At 45.7% G+C, this 20889-nt stretch overlaps 2 protein-coding genes across 2 annotated transcripts in view; one reads left to right on the top strand and one right to left on the bottom strand.

Annotated features, from left to right (window-relative positions):
• The window catches only part of dhx58 (DEXH (Asp-Glu-X-His) box polypeptide 58), a 375030-nt gene that overhangs the window by 80282 nt on the left and 273859 nt on the right, over positions 1-20889 (bottom strand). The window lies entirely within an intron of this gene.
• On the top strand, positions 728-9634 carry LOC132472625 (zinc finger protein 385C-like). Its single transcript, XM_060072344.1, has 5 exons — positions 728-1663; positions 1955-2142; positions 2740-2838; positions 4619-4708; positions 6423-9634. The coding sequence occupies exons 1-5, from the start codon at positions 1111-1113 to the stop codon at positions 6654-6656; spliced, it is 1164 nt and encodes a 387-aa protein (XP_059928327.1). The 5' UTR covers positions 728-1110; the 3' UTR covers positions 6657-9634.

Raw genomic sequence — 20889 nt, 5'->3', positions numbered from 1 at the left:
AATGCCAAGCTGACCTCGACCTTCACGTGGATGGTGTGTGTTAAAGCACATCAGCGCATTAACTTTTATCGTAAGCTTTGCCGTTTTAATGTTGAAAATACCTTAAAGGGGACCTATTATGCTTTTTCGACTTTTATGACCTATAAATGTTGTTATAATGATCGATAGTCATGTTTAACCATACTAAAGTGTCAAATAAAGACGTACATGCATTTCAACGTATTCCCTGCTGACAGTCTGGGGTGGCTGTGCAGAGCGCTAAACACTCGGGACAACGTTTGCGATTCACTTGTTCACATTTCCGGGAAATCATCTACGTAGAGGCACTCCTGCCGCGCCCCCCATATGCCTGGTCAAATCTGCCCGCGCGTGCGCTTCAAGGAAGGTAACCAATCACAACGGAGTTGGGTTGGCAGGAGGGGGGCGAGGGGGCGGAGAAGGACGAAACCGAGCGTTGACAGAGAATGCTGAAAGCGCCCAGATGAGAGGAAGAGTTTCCCGAAAATCGACATCGTTTTTTGTGCTATGATTCGTGTCAGGTTGCGCTATAGGAGTCATTAATAAGAAATGAAGACAAGAAAAGTAGTATAATAGGTCATCTTTAATGAAAAGGGTTTATTCCGGTTCTATTGAATTAGTGTTCCGATTCTCCTTTGTCAGCTGGTACGGGTCACTTCCCCTAAAAAGAGCAATGGAGAAGAGCAATACATTCCTTTCTGCTTCCGATACGTTTTTGCGGGAGCCAATCACCCAGCTGGCTTTTCCCCTCGGCGCACTATTGGCTGGTTTAACACAATGACGACAGGGAAGCGACGGCAAGCAGCCAATCGCGTACAGAGTCAGTTGAACTAGGCCCGTTGCTCATGCCACTCGTGCTGAAGAAAATGACGGCAGCTTCCCCAGTCCAACGTTCAATCTACGATTGGCTTGGTCTGGTAAGAGCCAGGCTAGTCTGGCCCCAGATACAATCTGCCAAAAAGGACAAATTGGACAAATAGGCTTTTTGCCATTTAACTTTTGGATAACTACGTGATTTTATATTTCACTCATTTAAGCAATTATTTATGTTTGTCTGATGGGTATGAATTTACTGCTTAGTTTCTTCTACAAATGGTTCCTTTAGGGATAATGCAAAAATCCTTGATCGTTGAACCCAAGTTCATCAAACGATGCCAGACTGCAGCCGCTTTTCCTCACACGTCACCCTCTGGGCAGACGAAAGGTGAGATCAAATGTTCTGACTTCCGCTCTTCCCCAGGTATCATCAGTCTGCCCGCTCTGGAAGCGCCCGACCAGGAGGTGAAGATGGAGGAGAGCCCCCCCAGCAGCTCAGCCATGCTGACGCCAGAGTCCGAGGTCTCCTCCGGGGACTCCGTGGCTCTGTCGCCTCCCCAGGTGTCCCCCTCCCCGCAGCAGCCCTCCGAGACCGCCTCCGACGCCGGGACCCCAGAGTCCGTCGGTTCCGTGGGCACGGACCCGGGGACGGACCCGGGGACGGGCACGGGCACGGGCACGGGCACGGTCAGCCCTGGGCTCACCGCGGAGGGTGAGGCATGCACGGAGGAAGACAAGGACGACGCCATGAAGGGCAAAGCACACCTCCACTGCCCGGTCTGCAAGGTCACAGTCAACTCCACCTCCCAACTGGACGCGCACAACACCGGTGAGTGGGATGACTTTATGGCTCTCAAACCTGTGGCTCCTTGTGATTGATAGGAGGGGGGCTAGGGGGACTAGACCATAAAAAACAGCCTTTTTCAAAACGGTGCAGCTAATGCATTCTAGGCACTTTTTAGTTCTGAGTCAGATTCAGTAGTGGTGGCCAGGCATATTTTTTTGCCATCAAATTAAATGAACTCCAAGACAGCAGTCAAGGCTCTGGTGCAGAGGGTGCTCTGTTTTTTTATAACCTGCCGTGGGAAATGACCTTGACCTGACCTCTGACCTCTTCTAGGCACCAAGCACAAACTGATGCTGGAGGGTCAGCCTGTGCAGCCGCGGCGCCGGGGCAAAGCGGTGGCGGCCCGGTCCGCCTGCAAGAGCAAGCGGCTGGGCACCAAGGGCAGCGTGGGGGTGCCCAGCAAGAACTTCCAGTGTGAGGTGTGCGAGATCTTCGTCAACTCCGAGACCCAGCTCAGTCAGGTGAGGCCGCGGAGGAAGACGTTGGCTCTATGTAGTAGGTTCACATCAGGAAGGGAGGGGGGCGAGGGAGGGAGGATCTAACGTCAAGACACGTATGTAGAATAAAGAATTGGTCAAAATGTATCAAGGGACGTCAACTGTTTTTTTTTGTGTTATTACATCACAACTCACAGGAGCTTTAGTGAAGCTAAGTTAAACCTTGAATCAGGTGACTGTGTAGCAGGAAGGATGAATCGATGGATAGATTAATGGATATCGATATGGAAAAACTATGTGCTTTAAGGATAGAGACAAGAAGGGAGCACTGGATTGCTCGAGGCAGAGGCAGTGAGGCTGAACTTTGGGTGCTGTAGATTTGTTAAGGCGATAAGTCCGCGGGCGTCCTAACAGGATTCCGTTCAAGATGCCCTTCTTAGAGATGATGCCTTTGCAGCCGTAGCCCATTAGCAGCTCGACGATACACATGACTACGATGACCGTTGCCACCAGGGCATTTATTTGTATTTGTTATATTTCACTCCAGTCAAGGGTGCTGCAAACAAAGCAAAACTGTGGCTGTTGCTACTGCACTGATGCGTTCCTCTGGGTTCTCCACAGCACATGAACAGCAGGAGGCACAAGGACCGATTGGCAGGCAAACCCCCCAAACCCAAGTTCACCCCCCACAACAAGACCCCGCAGAGCACCAGCTTAGCGGTAAGTCACAGCAGGCGCCCAGATGAGGCAGACACACAGTGTCACATAAATAGGCAATCAAGCAGACCCTCAAGGAACACAAACTAGACATAATTGCTTTTTCCTTATCGCAGATTTGCTACGAATAATGCCCGTAAACTATGCAAGAATTGGAGCATGAATCTAAAAATGATTATGAGTTTAGCTCAGAACAGCCAAGCACTATTTCGGAGCGCGCATTTTTCTGTTGTTACAGTTGGCTGGTTTGACCTTAATTCTGACAGACTCATAATGCGCGCGTGCACACACACACGCACCCCACACATGGTGCACGCACACACACACACACGCACACACACACACACACACGCACACACACACACACACACACACACACACACACACACACACACACACACACACACACACACACACACACACACACACACACACACACACACACACACACACACACACACACAGAGACAGGTACACTCTGGCACATACTTAGACCTCATTACAGTGTCCTCAGGGATGGGGGAAGGGGGGGGGGGACGACTGGGTGAGACAGCATGTCTGTGTGTCTGCCCTGTCAGGTAGGTTAAGCACACACACACACACTCTGTTGTAAGTAATGAACCCCACGCAGCCCCCCCCCCCCCTCCATCCCCACACAGGAGGCAGCTCGCCCGTTCTAAAACAGTCTCTCTTGTCCCACCACTGACCAGCTCTGACAACAGACTCCTGAATCAGCACTCGCCATTAATCACTCCTTTATTCCCTCGCTCCTGTCACATGTGATGCACCTTATCTCTCCTTCTCCTCCCACTCACGGTACCTCCTCCTCTTCCTCTTCCTCCTCCCCCTTATACCCCTCCTCCCCCTGATACCTTCCTCCTCCCCTTGATACCCTCCTCCCCCTGATACCCTCCTCCCCCTGACACCCTCCTCCCCCTGATACCCTCCTCCTCCCCCTGATACCCTGCTCCCCCTGACACCCTCCTCCCCTGATACCCTCCTCCTCCCCCTGATACCCTCCCCCTCCCCCTGACACCCTCCTCCTCCCCCTGATACCCTCCTCCTCCTCCTGATACCCTCCTCCTCCCCCTGATACCCTCCTCCTCCCCCTGATACCCTCCTCCCCCTGACACCCTCCTCCTCCCCCTGACACCCTCCTCCTCCCCCTGATACCCTCCTCCTCCCCCTGATACCCTCCTCCTCCCCCTGATACCCTCCTCCCCCTCCCCCTGACACCCTCCTCCTCCCCCTGAAACTCTCCTCCTCCCCCTGATACCCTCCTCCTCCCCCTGATACCCCCCTCCTCCTGATACCCTCCTCCCCCTGATACCCTCCTCCTCCCCCTGATACCCTCCTCCTCCTCCTGATACCCTCCTCCCCCTGATACCCTCCTCCCCCTGATACCCTCCTCCTCCCCCTGATACCCTCCTCCTCCCCCTGATATCCTCCTCCCCTGATACCCTCCTCCTCCTCCTGATACCCTCCTCCTCCCCCTGATATCCTCCTCCCCTCATACCCTCCTCCTCCCCCTGATATCCTCCTCCCCCTGACACCCTCCTCCTCCCCCTGATACCCTCCTCCTCCTGATACCCTCCTCCTCCTCCCCCTGATACCCTTCTCCTCCTCCTGATACCCTCCCCCCTCCTCCTGATACCCTCCTCCCCCTGATACCCTCCCCCCTCCTCCTGATACCCCACACCCCTTGATACCCTCCTCCTCCCCCTGATACCCTCCTCCTCCTGATACCCCACACCCCTTGATACCCTCTCCTCCCTCCCTACAGAGCGTCCGGTGGAGTGGCTATGCGGGCGGGGCGGTGTCGGCCATGAAGAAAGTGTTCAGCCAATACAACCTCACCTCCCTCTCCTCGCAGGTGAGTGAGGCTAGGGATAGGACACCACGGGACCGGGATGAGGCTAGGGACAGGACACCACGGGACAGTGATGAGGCTAGGGATAGGACACCACGGGACAGTGATGAGGCTAGGGACAGGACACCACGGGACCGTGATGAGGCTAGGGACAGGACACCACGGGACAGTGATGAGGCTAGGGACAGGACACCACGGGACAGTGATGAGGCTAGGGATAGGACACCATGGGACAGTGATGAGGCTAGGGATAGGACACCACGGGACAGTGATGAGGCTTGGGATAGGACACCACGGGACAGTGGTGAGGCAAGGGATACGACCAGGGCCAGGGGGAAGGGAACAGAAAGTCAGGATGAATCTCCACTGCTGGCGCCTTCAACGAAGCAGGCTTCGCTGTGCTCTTTTCATAGGGTCAGTCTGTTGTGGGTCATTTCAATGAGTTGTCCATTAAACCGCCAAACACCCATTAACCTGCCCTTTCTTCATATATCACACTGAGAGCTGCCTGAGTGAGCATCTCTTAGTGAACTACGGTGGAAAATGAAATGTGAGCTGGGATCTAAAAAGTATATTCTTACCTTGGGGACCAATTCTTCCATATTGTTGAGAAAAGTAAATCTATTTAGTAGAGTCTCCAAGGGGTTCACAGGCATACATATACCTCACCCCTTTGCCATAAGTCCCTAAATCCTCTAAAGGGCAAGAAAGAACTCCCAATAACTCCAAAGAAACATTGAGAAGGGCCGCACAAGGGGGGTGCTTCCTGAGTCAGTCATTGAGTTATGAGTAAATAGTAGATTGTTAAATTACGACCAATCAAGACTGTAAAATAAAAGATCATCAATCAATCATGTCATCAATGATTCAGTCCTAGACCTATGACAAGGCACGAACCAAAGTTGAAAGCATTATCATAGATTATTATCCCTAGTCTGTTTTACATAGTTTTGAATGATGACTATATGCTCTGTAAGGTGACCTTGGGTGTCTTGAAAGGCGCCTCTAAATTAAATGTATTATTATTATTATTATTATTATTATTATCATAATTTCGAAGATAAAAACAAAAGGGTTTCTAGGATGGAGGTGGGCGTTTTATCCCCATGGTTATTACCCGAGGCAACTTTGGAATATTTTATAGTACCGACGTTGAATATGAGCGTTATAATGAGCAATGTCGTATGAAATGCTTCACACACCATGTCGTTGTTTCCTTAGTGTCCGGGAATCCTCACCCTCTCTCGAATGCAAACATCATGTTAACCGCTGGTCAGAATGAGCTTCAGCATCCACACACACCGCGGCGTCATACTATTACCTTCCGAAAAGAATAGCCCTCTCTTGCACGCTGCAATCAACTGCCTTGGCAGAGCTCTACACATCCACACACAGCTCGCCGCCTTCATCCCTTGGTCGTGAATCTCGAAGCGTATCCTAAAAGGCACGTCTGCGTCACGAAAGGATCGTTACCCGTGTTTGGAAAAGAGTGTTAGGAAGAGATCTGCAAAACCATCGGACTTTACTCCTGTTTTCTCTAAATGATGGTCTGATCTCAATAGCAATGGCACGGATCACAATGTTGACGATCATATCATGCATATTGTCACCAAAATAAAACGAAAAAAGGTTTTGGGTTGACGGGCTCTTTAAAGACGGTCCTTCTGTTGTTCTCCATCTCCCGACCGTCATGACCTGCCTCTCCCCCGCCCTGCAGACCAAGCTGGCCTTGCAGAAGCAGCTCACCAAGACCCTGACCGCCACGAGCTTCCTGCCCAGCGCGCTCACCCAGCCGGCACTGTGCGCTATGGCTGCCAACCCCCTGGCCCTGAGGCACCCGGGCGGCACCACCACCTTCATCCAGAACCCCTTCCTGGGACCCACACTGTTCCGGCCCGCCCCAGGGCCTCTGAGGGCCACGCACACGCCCATCCTCTTCTCCCCCTACTGAAAACAAAACAGAAAGCCGGGGCTGGCTCCCTATTCGTCCACCCAGGGTTAATGACCGCAATGTTACCCCCCCACCCCCCCCCCCCCCACCCCTACCCACACCCCGTTCATCCTTAGTGTGACCAACTCCATAAGGGCCACACACTGAAAACTATGCAGCCCATCTGACCTAAGACATAGAGAGAGGGAGAGGGAGAGAGAGAGAGAGAGAGGGGGAGAGAGAGAGGGGGAGAGAGAGAGAGAGAGAGAGAGAGAGAGAGAGAGAGAGAGAGAGAGAGAGAGAGAGAGAGAGAGACCGGGACAGGCACAGGGAAAGGAGGCTCTCTCTCATAGCCATTCGTGTGGGTCAACATGGTTCATCCATAGTGTTGTCGTGTCACTTGTTAGAGAACAATAATAGGAAAATCTAGTTGTAAATATGGTGTGGTCCGCCAAGAATAAGCTCCCTTTACTCAATGCTCTTTTTCTGCTCTATTTTGTTTTGTTCTGAATTAGCCATGAGGGGGGGGGGGGTGCGGGGGAGAAGTTAATTAATAGTTGGTGCGGTTGTGTCTTTGGCCTTGTCTGCAGCGGAGACACGAGCCGTGCGTTTCGGCTGGAAATGCTCTCGGCTGTGCCCCTGAGCGCTCTAGATCCCCTCAGAAGAACCTCGTCAGAACCTTCTAGTCCATCCCCCCCAACCCCGCACGTAACCTTAGTGACGTGCACCTCAGCCTCCTCCTCTCCTTCCTCCTTTTTTTTGTTCATGTTGTTCAGGGTGTTCATTCACACAGATCAGACAGGCAGACTTCACAATGATTCAGCCATCCCCCCCCCCCCCCCCCCTCCCCCCAATTCCATCTGCTGTCTAATTCACAGCCAGGGTCAAATGCCTTCTTTATTTATTTCCTATCCCACGTCCTCAGGATTTAGCGCTCATGAATAACCCCCCCCGCAAAGCTAAAAGATCAAACTGTTTCTGCCTTTCTTTTTTTGGTTTGTGATAAAGACTTCTTCCGCGGCCTCATTGTGACGGTACACCCACGCCATGATCATCTTCCAAAAACCATCAGCGCACACAGATTATCACTGAAGTTGGTGTTTTATCATTGTGAATTCTTGTTCTTCTTTGATTGATGAATTTCTGCCTTTCTTTGCCCGACAGGCCTTGTTTTCCTTGCCATTTGTGTTTGTTATTTGATAATACAATAAGACAGAAAAATATAGAAACATAATCGACAAAAAAAAAATACCAACGGGTCACATTGACAAAACCATCACAGAAAATATGACGGGCAAAGTCTGAGCTTTCCAAACTGGTGTCATCCAACCGTGCGGTTGGATGCGCATGTGAACAGCTCACCCTACTCCACGCTGATCAAGACAAACATTTACACCTATCGAATGACGGGAATAAGGCACAGTGCCATGGCAACCACATTCAAAGCACCTTAAAGCTCATTTAATTACAAAAGCAATTTAAGTAGCTTTTGTTTTTTTCTTAATTTTTTTTTTCAAACAAACTAATGCCAATTCAACTGAACATTTCAGTTAAACATAAACAATCAAGTGGGATCAGATTCTGACTTTAAAACATGACACGTCAGGATTCTCAATCTCATATTTTAAAGCAATACATCCGATATGTTTGAAATGTGTTACTGTGTTTTTATCTTTGTGTGGGTGGCTTTATTTGGTCTATAATGTACAGTCTCGTGTCTCCAGCTATGAACTCCCATGTACCCTGTTCCTCTCATTCGGAAGTGTCTGTGAAGAGGAAAATTAAGAGACTGGGACTTCATTGATGCCATTGCTCTTAATGCTTTCATGTTGTCAGGATCCTTACATGGAGACACAGTTGATGTGCCCCATTCATTGTTTTTTTTATTCTCGTACTGTAAAAGAGAGAAAGGGTACTTCAGCTACATCTGACTTTACTGTTTCACAAGATTAAGAAAAGATATGTGTACGGTTTTCTTCTTAGAAATATCATGTTGAAGAGAAAGTTGTTCCAAGTGGTGTCAGATTTCATACGATCTTGATGGGTTTGTCCGTCACTCCCCCATATCTACCATTCTTTCTTTGGGAGGACGATTCTTATCAACCTTCCCCAACGCCCTACCAAACAACACTCATATCACTTAAACTAAGAGTAACGGAGAGAAAATCCTATAGATTTTCATTGTGCAATATACAGTATGTAGTTGTTTTTGGTGTAACAGTGCCATCTGTTGTAAAAACCTAGTAATTGCGACAAGTGCTTGTGCTTCTCCATGATCTTGGGTCTTGCGATTGCATCTAAGGACCTCCAAGTCTTTTCCAGAGGTCTCTTATCGCCATACCAATGTGTGTTTTAACACCTACTCTCTTACACAATATCAAAAGACTGGCCATGCTTTCAACATCCTAATTTGTCCAGTTTGTCTCTAGGATTCAATGGAAAAATCGGAGCTACAGAAAGCTAAGGGAGTACCTCCTTAAAATAAAAAATCTACATAAGGTTTTATTATATGTAGAAAATATAGAATAACTATAGAGATTTATCAGGGTTACTATTGTTTCTGTAATTTCATGAAATGTTGTTATTATAGACGAGAATAGATTTGTTATTGTAGGATATATGTGGTGGACACTGCTGTATGACAGAAGTTCTTTGTTTTTGTATAATTTATGTGCTTTTTGCTTAAGTACAGACATACAAAATGAGTGCTTCAGTGAGTTTTTTCTAATCTTTCTTTCAAGGTCCATCGATTAATACCGGGGTTTATGTTTGAGATCATATCTTAAATTCACATGAGAAAGGCCTTTTCGCACAACAGTGAGATGACGATGATAATCTGGCCATCTGTTGTGTGTATATTCATTTGTGGGACCAGAGGGCAGACAACACTGTACGTAGGAGTCAAAGCTTACATTCAAAAACAAATGTGCTTTCCCGGAAAAGATTTTGGATGATAACGTTTTTAGAAATTGCTAAAAAATAAAGAATACGTAACTAAAGGTGTGTGTGTGTGTGTGTGTGTGTGTGTGTGTGTGTGTGTGTGTGTGTGTGTGTGTGTGTGTGTGTGTCTGTAAGAGAAAGAGAGAGATTGTGTGCGTGTGTGCGTGTGCGTGTGCGTGTGTGTGTGTGTGTGTGTGTGTGTGTGTGTGTGTGTGTGTCATTAGCATTATGTTAAACTCAAAGATCAGAACGGACTTGCTGTATGAATTATTTTCATAAAACCACCGTAGATTCCACCCATCTATGTCTACCTTCATTGTTGAGTAATAAATGTTAAGTTTTGTCACGGCGACGTAGGGCAGCAGGCGTCTTAGTGGCGACGAACTTATCCACACGTCGAGAGTAGACGTACATTTTGTCTGAATTTCCTTATGTACGTCGCCGTGACACCGCCGCCGGTGGACGGATCTTCCATGCCGCCGCCGTGACGTCGCTGCAGGTCTCTCGTCTGCAGTCCCAATCAATCCCATTCAAAATTTAACACGTTCCCACGGCGACGTAGGGTAGGCTGCTCCTTCGCCTCTTCCAGGGAATCCTTAGGTTTGGCACTATCCACTCGCCATAGAAGGGGGGGGGGAGACACGTTTGTAGGGGGGGGGGGGCACGCTCGACAACGAGAGTTGGTTTTTATTGAACGAGACTTTAACACGGAACAGCTGCACGAAACGATGGTCACGTCACTCTCGGTGACGGTGTTGACAACAATGAACACACGAACAATGTTAATAGAACAACACACAACCACATAACATCCCGAACCCATTAACCCCACTTAATCCTAACAACAAAACAAGTTAACAAAAGCCCCATTTGTCAACTGACAACCCCAATTCCCAGAATCCCCCGCGGCTCCGGAACACGGCGTAGTTTATATTAATCTTTATTATCTGAATGGGAAATGCAATATTTTTGTTCTTTCTGATTAGCTCTTAATTGAGATCACCTGTCACGCACCCCTTTATTAAAGGTGAACGCAATGTGTTTGGTTTACTTTTCGCATCGGCCTGTGTCAATCGAGGTTGAGTTTAGTGAGGGTTGAAAGTTTTCGATCTAGATTGCAGATCACTATTGTCACTTTATACAAACTGAAAGTATGCGTTGTTGCGTGTTTGTTTTTGTGGGCATTTGACTGAACAGCCCAGACAAATATTGCTACCAACATGGCACTTCGAAACAGACCACCGCAGTGAGTAAAAGTTATTTTCCTTTATTAAATGTTGACGTTTTTGGGCTGTCTCCTCAGACACAAGCCATCAGTATCCCTGCTCTTTGCACCTTGACATGCATGTCGACGCTGTTTGTTAACCTTGCTTTGCTGATTTGTATCTTGTGATGTGTGTGTGTGTGTGTTTTTCTTAACAGGTGTTAGATGACTGACAAGATCTATGGGGGGGCCCCCTTTGGGCCCCCCCATACCAACTTAGTCTTCAAAGGAATCTAGTGCCATGGGACTCCAGTGTCTTCAAAACATCCTCGGAATACATGTGTATGAATGGTCCACCGAAGGGTTGATCTGGAAGCCACCACGGTCCACGCATTAATCTGCTGCGTGGGCCGTAGTGGCTTCCAGAGCCATCTTTCGGTCTTGGTCAGGATTTGTTACAGTTGCCATTCAATGTAGCAGGCTACGGGTTTCTGAAGAAGCCTGCTTTACGTAGCATTTGAGTACAAATATTGTGCAAAATGCTCATGTAATTGCACTAGTAACCTGTAGATTAGCTTAGTTTAACGTCATTCCGTGCTGTCTCTGTCAAATGTGTGGCTTACTTTAAGTCCACAAGGCCCTCTGGTAAACCACGTTGGAACACCCCTGGACAAGGTGATTAGTCACTGGGTGTGTGCTAAAGTTTTGTTCCATTTTTCACTAGTTGGTTAAGGTTTGGTAGAATTGTTTGGATGCTAGCGACGTGATGGCGTATGTACAAGAGCCTACCGTGGCCAGGCCACAGTTGCGACGGTCACGGCCAGATGGCCTAGTGTGAGTGCAACCTTGATTGCATTTGTATACTGTTTACCATTGGATGTTTATGCAATTTGGCTTAATTCATCCGCAGTAAAGCTGCATTTGACTATTCCAGGGTCGTTTTGTACAGGCTTTCAATTGACCATGTTGACTAGTTTGTGGGAAGTTTTTTTTTTTTTTTTACCCTTGCTTACAATCCAACGGTTGTGACCACTTATGCAACTGGGCTGTGAACCTTGCAATTCTAGTTGCATATTTGTACACGCAAGCTTGTCCATTTCTATCGCCATCACTAACACTAGCTTCAGCATTTCCTTGTAGGCCATTAGCTGACTTGTGTATTGGAGCGATGATTTGGGTATTTTAAGATGCTTGAAAACCTAAAATAAAGCAAAATGCGTGTCTGGTGTGCAAGAGCCAATTTGTTGGCTTGCAGTAGTCGAGGAGTTACCGTAGGTCGTAAGCCATCTGGAGGTTGTGGCAATGGAGGCTTGTGGTAGATCAGACGTCTTCCCAGGCAGGGCGCGCGGTCTTGATCACAGGGCAATCTTCAGAGGCAATCGTCTTCTCACTCCTCTCTCTTCAAGACGGTGTCACGGTACCAAATGTTAGATTTCAGCTTATTTCTAAACTGTTCGGACAGACTCTGCGTTGTGTATTTTCAGTCGTAGTAGTAATTCTTGAAGTCGAAATCAAAGCAACTTGACGGGTTGGATCAGAGGGTTGAATAGATGGTTTATTCCAGGATGTAATACAGCGAGATACAGACTTAGGTTGAATAATCTATAGTGGACCCGGTGGTCGATGACTTGTTCCTTGGCTGTCGAACCCTCTTCTCGTCGAACCAAAGGGTTGGGGCGAGTATAATACAAAAAGGGGATATATGAATAACACAAAAACAGACGCACTCTCAGCACTGATAAGGCATCTGGCCCTGGCCATGTCCCGGTGGACCAGGGGCCCGTTTCAGAAAGCAGGTTTAGTGAAAACTCTCAGTTAGTTAACCCTGAGATGAGGGAAACTCTGGTTTTTCAGTTTCACAAAGCCAGTTCCGCTTTACTCTGAGTCAGTTACCCTGGCAACATACTCCGTGAACCTAACCTGCTCGCTGGCAGGTTTTCTTCAACTAACCCTGAGTTTCTCCTGCTCTTAAGTTAAAGCCTGCAGACTGAAGGCAGTGGCAGACATGGCGTGTCCTTTTATTGAAGAGCCAGTTGATGTCGAGGCGCAGATACTTGGATGTTTTATCATTCCCTGATGAGTAGCTACCTGTCTGAGCGTTTCCGTTTCTCTGCATCATCAATAATTTATATAAACAATATTCTCAGCCCTCACATCACTCACATGACACATCGTGGACACGCTCAGTTCCGAGCAAATTCTTTGTATTGCACTTCGTTTTTTTGCCAACGGCAGTTTTTTGTATAACGTCGGTGATGCAGAGCATGTGTCCAAGGAAACTGGCTGTCCGAAATGTGACACTTGCACTGAAACGGCTACTATGCACGTTTGTAGTGTTCCCAAGTCACAGACCCACCAGACTTCTCAAAGAAGAGTTCCACAGAATTGCAGGTATCAGTCTAAGCAGTAATTCATTTATGTCATAAAGCTTTGAGACTTGAAGCACTAATCAGTCAATTTGATATATTTTAGGGTTTCCAGGTGTGATTGGCTGCATAGATGGCACTCGCATTCCTATCATAGCTCCTTCAATAAATGAAGGAGATTATGTGAATAGGAAATCTGTCCACAGCATTAATGTACAGGTAGGCCTAAATAGTAGCCTTTAACATTCCAAATGAAATATGCTTCACTATACAGCTAATTACCTGGGTCTGTGTATGACTCACGAATGTTTCGTGAGTCTACACTGAGTGCCAGATTTGCCCGTGGTGAGTTTATATATATATAGTTTATATATCCAGTATATAGTTATATCCTATGATCAATATTTTGTTTCCTCCTATTACAACTGAAACAATAAAGTGTATCTTGTATTATCATAGGAGAGTTTGATGGTTATCTACTCGGAGACAGAGGGTACCCCTGCCAGCGCTATCTGCTGACCCCTTACCCTGACCCTGACCCTTGCCCACAGCAACACTAAAACTTGGCTCACTGCAGGACACGAGCCAGAGTGGAGATGACCATCGGCATACTCAAGGCCCGGTTCCAGTGCCTTCGTAGGCTCAGGGTCACCCCGGAAAGGGCTTGTGACATTATAGTGGCATGTTTTGTTCTCCACAACATTGCCACTATTAGAGGAGAACAAGGTCCTACTCTTTCCCCCAATGATCCAGATAATAATCCTGACCCCCCTGCTGATGCACGAGATGGAAGAGCTGTTAGAGACATGATATGCTTCAATCATTTCTAACTGACTCTGCCTTTTTTCTGTTGGCTATAATGGAGGTCAAATTTTAAGATAACCAGAAAACACAAATTTGGAGACTTGTATGTATAAAAGGCATTTAGGTGTTGCTTTCATATAGACAATTTTAAATACTGGCAGTGTTGGGATTTTTCTTTGTTTAGCAGATTTCCCTAATTACTTAAATATATCTATCACATGTTGAATGCAGCCACTAAATGCTGTTTAATGAGGGCAGGCTAAACAACATCACAATTGCTTGTACTTAAATTATACCTTATCTGCTACATTTTTATATTTCATTTTTAGTTGCAGCCAAGTCCGTTTGGGGCCTGTTGGGTTGCACCTGTGCGCACAAACACACATATGGAATATAATTGTTGAATAAGTGGAACGTTCAAGAGAAAACATTTTATTTTTCTCAAATACTCTGACTCTGTCAGCTATTTTTTTTCCATGCGAGCTCCCGCTTTTTGGCTGCTGCCATAGTATTGCTTTTTAGTAAAAAGATATGCTCGCTTTCTGCATATGCAGTCATTAAGATTTGCAACTCCGCTGGGGAGAAGTAGGAGGATCGAGGCTTGTTAGTACTTGTTGCCATGGTGAATCATGTTATCTGTGTTTCATTGATGAGGGCTTTTTATATCCTCATGCACGAGCTTCACTCAGAGTTACCTTGACTCAGAGTTGATTGAACTAAGCGTTATCACCTGTTCTGAAACCGAAAATTCAGAGTTTTACAGCTCAGAGTTGGTCAACCTAGAGTTAAGGTTTTAACTTAGAGTTTGTTGAACCTGCTTTCTGAAACGGGCCCCAGGTCGGTTCAACCTTGTTGAGACATAACAATGGCAGAACACCCCGTCAGTATGAGAGGCCCTGGCTTGTCCCTAGACTAGAAATGTGAACAACAGAGAGACACTAAAATACACCAACATTCTACACTGCCTATCAAAAGAGACTTCTAAAACATATCTGCTAGAACAGTTCCTATACCTTTTGTATAATTTGGTCATGCTGCAAATTTACTTTTTGTAGTTGCTCCATATTTAGTTCTTTGACAGCCTCAGCTGCTAGAAAAGTCTATTCAAATCAGCTAAATATAATGAACTAAATTAATAGCCATGAAATGTTGTCACTCATACTAATGGCAAATACCCTCTTTCAGTTGGTGGTTCAACACTGATGTCTCTCTAGGCTTGAGGGAGAGCTCACAAGTAAATTACATGAATGTCCTGGAGCAATTGGGAATACACTTTTATTTAGTCTACCTGACCAGGGACATCTTTTAATATCCTTTGTCACCTAACCCAAACTTTTCACTCTTGTTAGGTTGTCCTTTTCTCTTGTTTTAACCCGAAAGGGCTGAAATATCAACATTTCAGGTATTCTGTTTGAATAATGTGCAAAACTTGTGGCTTCACTAATAAAAAAAATTAACAAATGTATTTTTCTTAATGTGGTTAAACTATTTAAAGATTTGTATGCAAAATATTTCTGCTCAATTTGTGGTCAATGAAACTCAGATTTTTTTTAATTTGATAAAACACAACTATGGGTTAAAGGTATTTGCTTTGGGCATCTTTTGATATTTTTAGAATCTAGCTCCATTGCCGTTAGAAATGGTGTCTCCCAGTACTGCAAAGTGCTTCCACAAGTTTAAAAAATAATGGGCAGAAAAGGAACTGCCAACTAAATCTATTTAACATGGGTAGAAAGTTTCCATGGAAGCTCTTGGCTGCTGGTTCCCAACACAGCTCCACTGTTAGCCTGTGACCTTGCGTTTAACTTTTTTTGACTTTTGGTGACTTTTACAAAAGAGAAATGAACTGGTTAATACAATAAACAAGACATTTCAGGTATTCTGGTACCATTTTGAACTGTTTGTGGATATTGCATTAAATCCATATGCTTGAAACTTTTCAATAATGCATATCAACGAAACAATGGAATGAAATAAATAGTTCAAGCAATTTGTGGGACTTGGCTGCTTTTACATTATTATTCATTTTTGGGGGTTATTTCAGTCTCTCCAACCTGCAGGTCGTGCGAAGAATCATGTGAATGGGAATATTCTATAAATGTCTTGATATCATCTTTCGTCTCAACACTTCTGCTGCAGCCGCTGTTGAAGCGTATGAGTCCTTTGAGACCCCCTTTGATAAAAGGGGTTCGAACAAGGTGAAGGACACCTACGCCACCGGGAAGATATTTACATGCTTCTGATTGACTAATGAATTGATTCAGCTATTCCCACCTTTTGACCCCCCAGTCTGGGGTCAAAAGGTCAAAAGGAGACGGCACCAGCCCCGTTGAAAAAAATAGAATACCACCCATCACACTCAGGAGATTAATGATATTTAAATTATTATGACCATGAAGTCTTTATTTGCATGGGTTTACATTTCGTTCTGTGTAGCATGGAAAAATCGGAGAAACACTCCCATTCAGAATGCATTGGTTTACATTTCGTTCTTTGGAAAACGGTTCTTTTTATTTATTTATTTATATTCAGTTTTTGAGGAGGTGCTTCAAAGATGCTAATTTTTCTGCAATAATCCAAAATCCAATGGAAAAACCCGTTGGCTTTTTGTCAAGGGAACCCAGGTCGACGCTAACTTCCGGGTTGGCCAACATACGTCATCCCTCCACCAATCTACTGTAAAAACAAATGTTCAAGTTTAATGATAATGCATGAATTTATTCTTTATTCTGCCATAGTATTTATTTAGGGGGGGGGGGGGGGGGGGTGGTGGATCCAGATCTCGGGCAACAGCGCAGGGTTGCCAGGTCCTGCAAAAAACGTGCGGCCCACATACCGTTCAAAATCCACCCAAAATGTCCTAGAAGCATCCCAAATAAAAAATGATATTATTGGCCATTTTGGCCAACGTTTTGAAAGTAATAATTTTTGAGGGAATATTTTTTTGTTGTTGTTTTAGCAGCGAAATGCACCGTGTGCGTGTGTCTGTGTCTGTGTGTCTGTGTGTGTCTGTGCGTGCGTGTGCGTGTGTGTGCTTGTGTGTGCGTGCGTGCGTGCGTGTGTGTGTATAACACGCTATTTTATGTTGAAATGCGACGTAATCGAGTGTTCACGAAACGTACACTGTCAACGTATGCTTTTGGCGACTGGGTTGGCTCTCAGATATACGTGTTTCTAACAAGATGATATCCTTAAAAGTTACATAAAGTAACAGTTTAATAACGCAAACGCAGGAAGCACGTGAGCTGCTAGTTTAGCTAAAAGCAGTGACGTCGTTGAAACATGCGAGCGAGCCGATCAAATCCTAATAACTATAAAACTAAAGATCAGACACAATCACTGACTGAAGATTATGCAAGTAAAAAGTATATTTCTCGCTAGAAATGTTATTAGAAACACGTTTAACGGTGAATCGGTCCTAAAATATTGCATTTCCCATTCAGATAATAAAGATTAATAAAGATCATACACATTCACTGACTGAAGATTATGTAAGGAAAATGTACATTTCTCGCTAGAAATGTCATTAGAAACGCGTTTAATGGTGTATCTGTCCTAAAATATTGCATTTCCCATTCAGATAATAAAGATTAATATAGGCTACGCCGTGTTCCGGAGCCGCGGGGGATTCTGGGAATTGGGGTTGTCAGTTGACAAAAGGGGCTTTTGTTAACTTGTTTTGTTGTTAGGATTAAGTGGGGTTAATGGGTTCGGGATGTTATGTGGTTGTGTGTTGTTCTATTAACATTGTTCGTGTGTTCATTGTTGTCGACACCGTCACCGAGAGTGACGTGACCATCGTTTCGTGCAGCTGTTCCGTGTTGAAGTCTCGTTCAATAAAAACCAACTCTCGTTGTCGAGCGTTCAATAAAAACCAACTCTCGTTGTCGAGCGTGCCCCCCCCCCCCCTACAAACGTGTCTCCCCCCCCCCCTCAACAAACGTGTGTCCCCCCCCCCCCCCACCCCTTCAACTAACGTGTTCCCCCCCCTACAATCGTGTCGTCGTCGTCGTCGTCCCCCTCAACAAACGTGTCTTCCCCCCCCCCCCCCCCCTCCCCGGTCAACAACAGTCTACCTCCCCCCCCCCCCCTAAACAATCGTGTCCACAATTTGCCGCGAAAGCCGTGAAACCCAAACCCCGAAACCCGCCTCCACAGCGGCACGCGTGGATACTGTAGGTATAACACGCTATTTTTTACGTTGAAATGCTACGCATCCAGTGTTCATGGAAACGTACACCGTCAACGTTTTTTCTTGGCGACTGGGTTGCCCCTTACTGGTACAATGTGCTCTCCATCATCTCTAAAGCCTGTTTACAAGTCACAGCCCAATCTCCCTGGAGTCTAAATATACCCCAGTAGACAGTGGGATGCATCAAAATATTTTTGTGCAGTTTCTCTTCTATTCCCCTCGATTCAAACTGTTACTTGGTCCAATTACTTACAGCCTTGCTTCCAGTCCATGTCCATCCCAACAACTAAATATATATTTTTTTTTATGCGACACTGCCACTGTGAGTGCAGTAGTTGGTCATCACTCTGTAGATCTCAGCCCTCCTCCTCCCTTCCTCCCCTCTCTCTGGACCCTGAAGATAAGCACCACAACCACAACAACAACCAGCACAACACGACCCCTGGGATGTCAATCAAAGCGAAAGCCATCGGGACGTCCAGCACTGACCGTCACGCCAGTGGACAAGCAGCTGCAGCACGCCATGACCTTGGTGGAACGGTTACACTGGCACCCACACACACACACACACACACACACACACACACACACACACACACACACACACACACACACACACACACACACACACACACAGACTCCATCCTGTATTGATCCACATGCCTTATCTCACTTCCCTTCTCTAGATGGACGAAGTTCCTCCACCCAATCAACTGATGCTCTCCTTTACTTTCAATGTCAACCCCCTATTTCCACTGCCTTGTGTTTGTGTGTGTGTGTGTGTGTGTGTGTGTGTGTGTGTGTGTGTGTGTGTGTGTGTGTGTGTGTGTGTGTGTGTGTGTGTGTGTGTGTGTGTGTGTGTGTCTAAGTGTGTGTGTGTGTGTCTGAGTGTCTGGGTGTGTTTGTGTGTGTGGGCAGGCGGTCGGGCGGTTGGGTGATCGACTGTTTATTTTTTATTTAAATGAATTGTAACATGATCTACTCAGTCTACAATGACACACAACTGAAAGCAATCCAGCAATAACGAAAGGTTATATTGTTATGTTGTCGTTTTAGCTGTTCCATAACTATAATGATTATTAAATATTATTTATGATCATGAGTTCTATTCTGTTACATGTTTGAAAAGGAAGCGGTATTGTGAAAATATAGCTCTTCTTTTGATCAAAGTTTATTTATTCAGCGTGACAGAGGTTGCGAGTGACATACTATCAGGGAGAATGCAGGCAGAGAAATGGGGTGAGCGGTGAAATAAATCAATACAATCTTCAAATGCCAGTGTTTTTATTTGACACTTTATTAGGCTTTAAGTGTTCTTGTATTGGCAAGGCTGTGACGTGTCTCCGTGTCTTCACGCAAGTCAGAGGCGGACACAAACACAGCCCTACACATTCTTTGCCGGGTCTGCGACAAATACTTACTCTGAATATAAAATTCAGAGAATTTTATTTCTCCGTTTATTCCGCCATGGCGTGAAGATATGGGATATTTCTACTTACGACAAGCAGTCTGGTAAGGATGTAAATATAAACTGTAGTCATTTTAGGTTATCTCGTTAAAAAGCTAGAGCACAGTGTCACATGAAACAGCTTGCGCTGAAAATCATGGACCCATTTTATTTATAAACCGATGACTGATATGATAACTCGTTCCAGCTGCCATGCAGAATTGAAGTCTGTTACATTCTGTGGGGGGCCAGGACAATTATTCACTTCTTTTTTCATAGGATAAGACGCAGGCTTGGTCACATGCAAGAGGAAAGCTTGCCATGCTTTCAAACAACACATTGTAGGGTAGATAAAGGAGCCATGGCTGCATTGAACTTTGGCTGGAAGAGATATTACCCCTTCCAGAGCAGCTTTATTGGAAATATTATTTTTTTCTTTTGTGACAGAGCCCCAGAATAATAAAAGGAAAATAAGACTTTCACAAAAACTCTTTGACACCATCATCAAAGATTACTGTGTATTATTCAGTTTTTAATGACATGCCTGTCTTATATTTGAGGAGGTAACCCAGAAATCCTATGATTATCGAACCACCAAAGCAAGAAACCTTCATAGCGTGCATCTAGCGAAGTCTCTAATCATAGGTTTAACACTTGTCACTTCATCTTTCCTTAATTATAAATAGACAATTACATTTTTAATTCCTATGGAAAAAAGTAATAGAAGAGCGTTTAACTGAGGCTGATGGTTTGAACATGTTGCCCTAAAAGCAAATAAATAAATCAAGTAATGTTTTTCACGCTTTATTTTTCAGAGATGAGGGATGACATGAAACATTTTTTGGCAGTATTACCTTCCCTACAGGAGGAGAAACTGCCTTCCTTTCTGAATAAATTGGCCAGTGTAGGAGTTTAATCTGAATGGGACTTTCATCCAAGAGGATGATCTGCAAGACCACATCAAACCATTACAGTGTCGCCGGCTTCCCAATGCATGGCGTGTTGAAGGTATGTGCTGGAATTTCCCTAATACTTATAAAGCACAAAAACGAGTCAAACTAAGGACTTTTTTCATTTATTATAAATGCCATGGGTATGTCTAACTGACTGCTATCGACCCAGCCGATGCAGAGGACTCCAACTCCAGCCCATCCATCACAGCCCATAGCACTCCAGGAGGGTCAAGCCCCACCAGCTCCGGTTCAACAATCGATGTAAGCTCTTGGCTAGACAATTCTGTTGTCTCTTGGACCTGGATACCTTCTTGTGTGACACAAGAAGCTATCCCAGTCCAAGGGACC

This window comes from Gadus macrocephalus, chromosome 2 (genome assembly GCF_031168955.1).
Source record: "Gadus macrocephalus chromosome 2, ASM3116895v1".
Lineage (NCBI taxonomy): Eukaryota > Metazoa > Chordata > Actinopteri > Gadiformes > Gadidae > Gadus > Gadus macrocephalus.
Note: the sequence above shows the minus strand (reverse complement) of the source record. Positions and strands in the feature narration are given on the sequence as shown.

Coding starts and splice junctions, on each gene's coding strand:
- LOC132472625 (XM_060072344.1), top strand. CDS start 1,111: ATGGTTCCTTTAGGGATAATGCAAAAATCCTTGATCGTTGAACCCAAG. Junction 1,664..1,954: donor ACTGGACGCGCACAACACCG/GTGAGTGGGATG, acceptor GACCTCTTCTAG/GCACCAAGCACAAACTGATG. Junction 2,143..2,739: donor CCGAGACCCAGCTCAGTCAG/GTGAGGCCGCGG, acceptor GGTTCTCCACAG/CACATGAACAGCAGGAGGCA.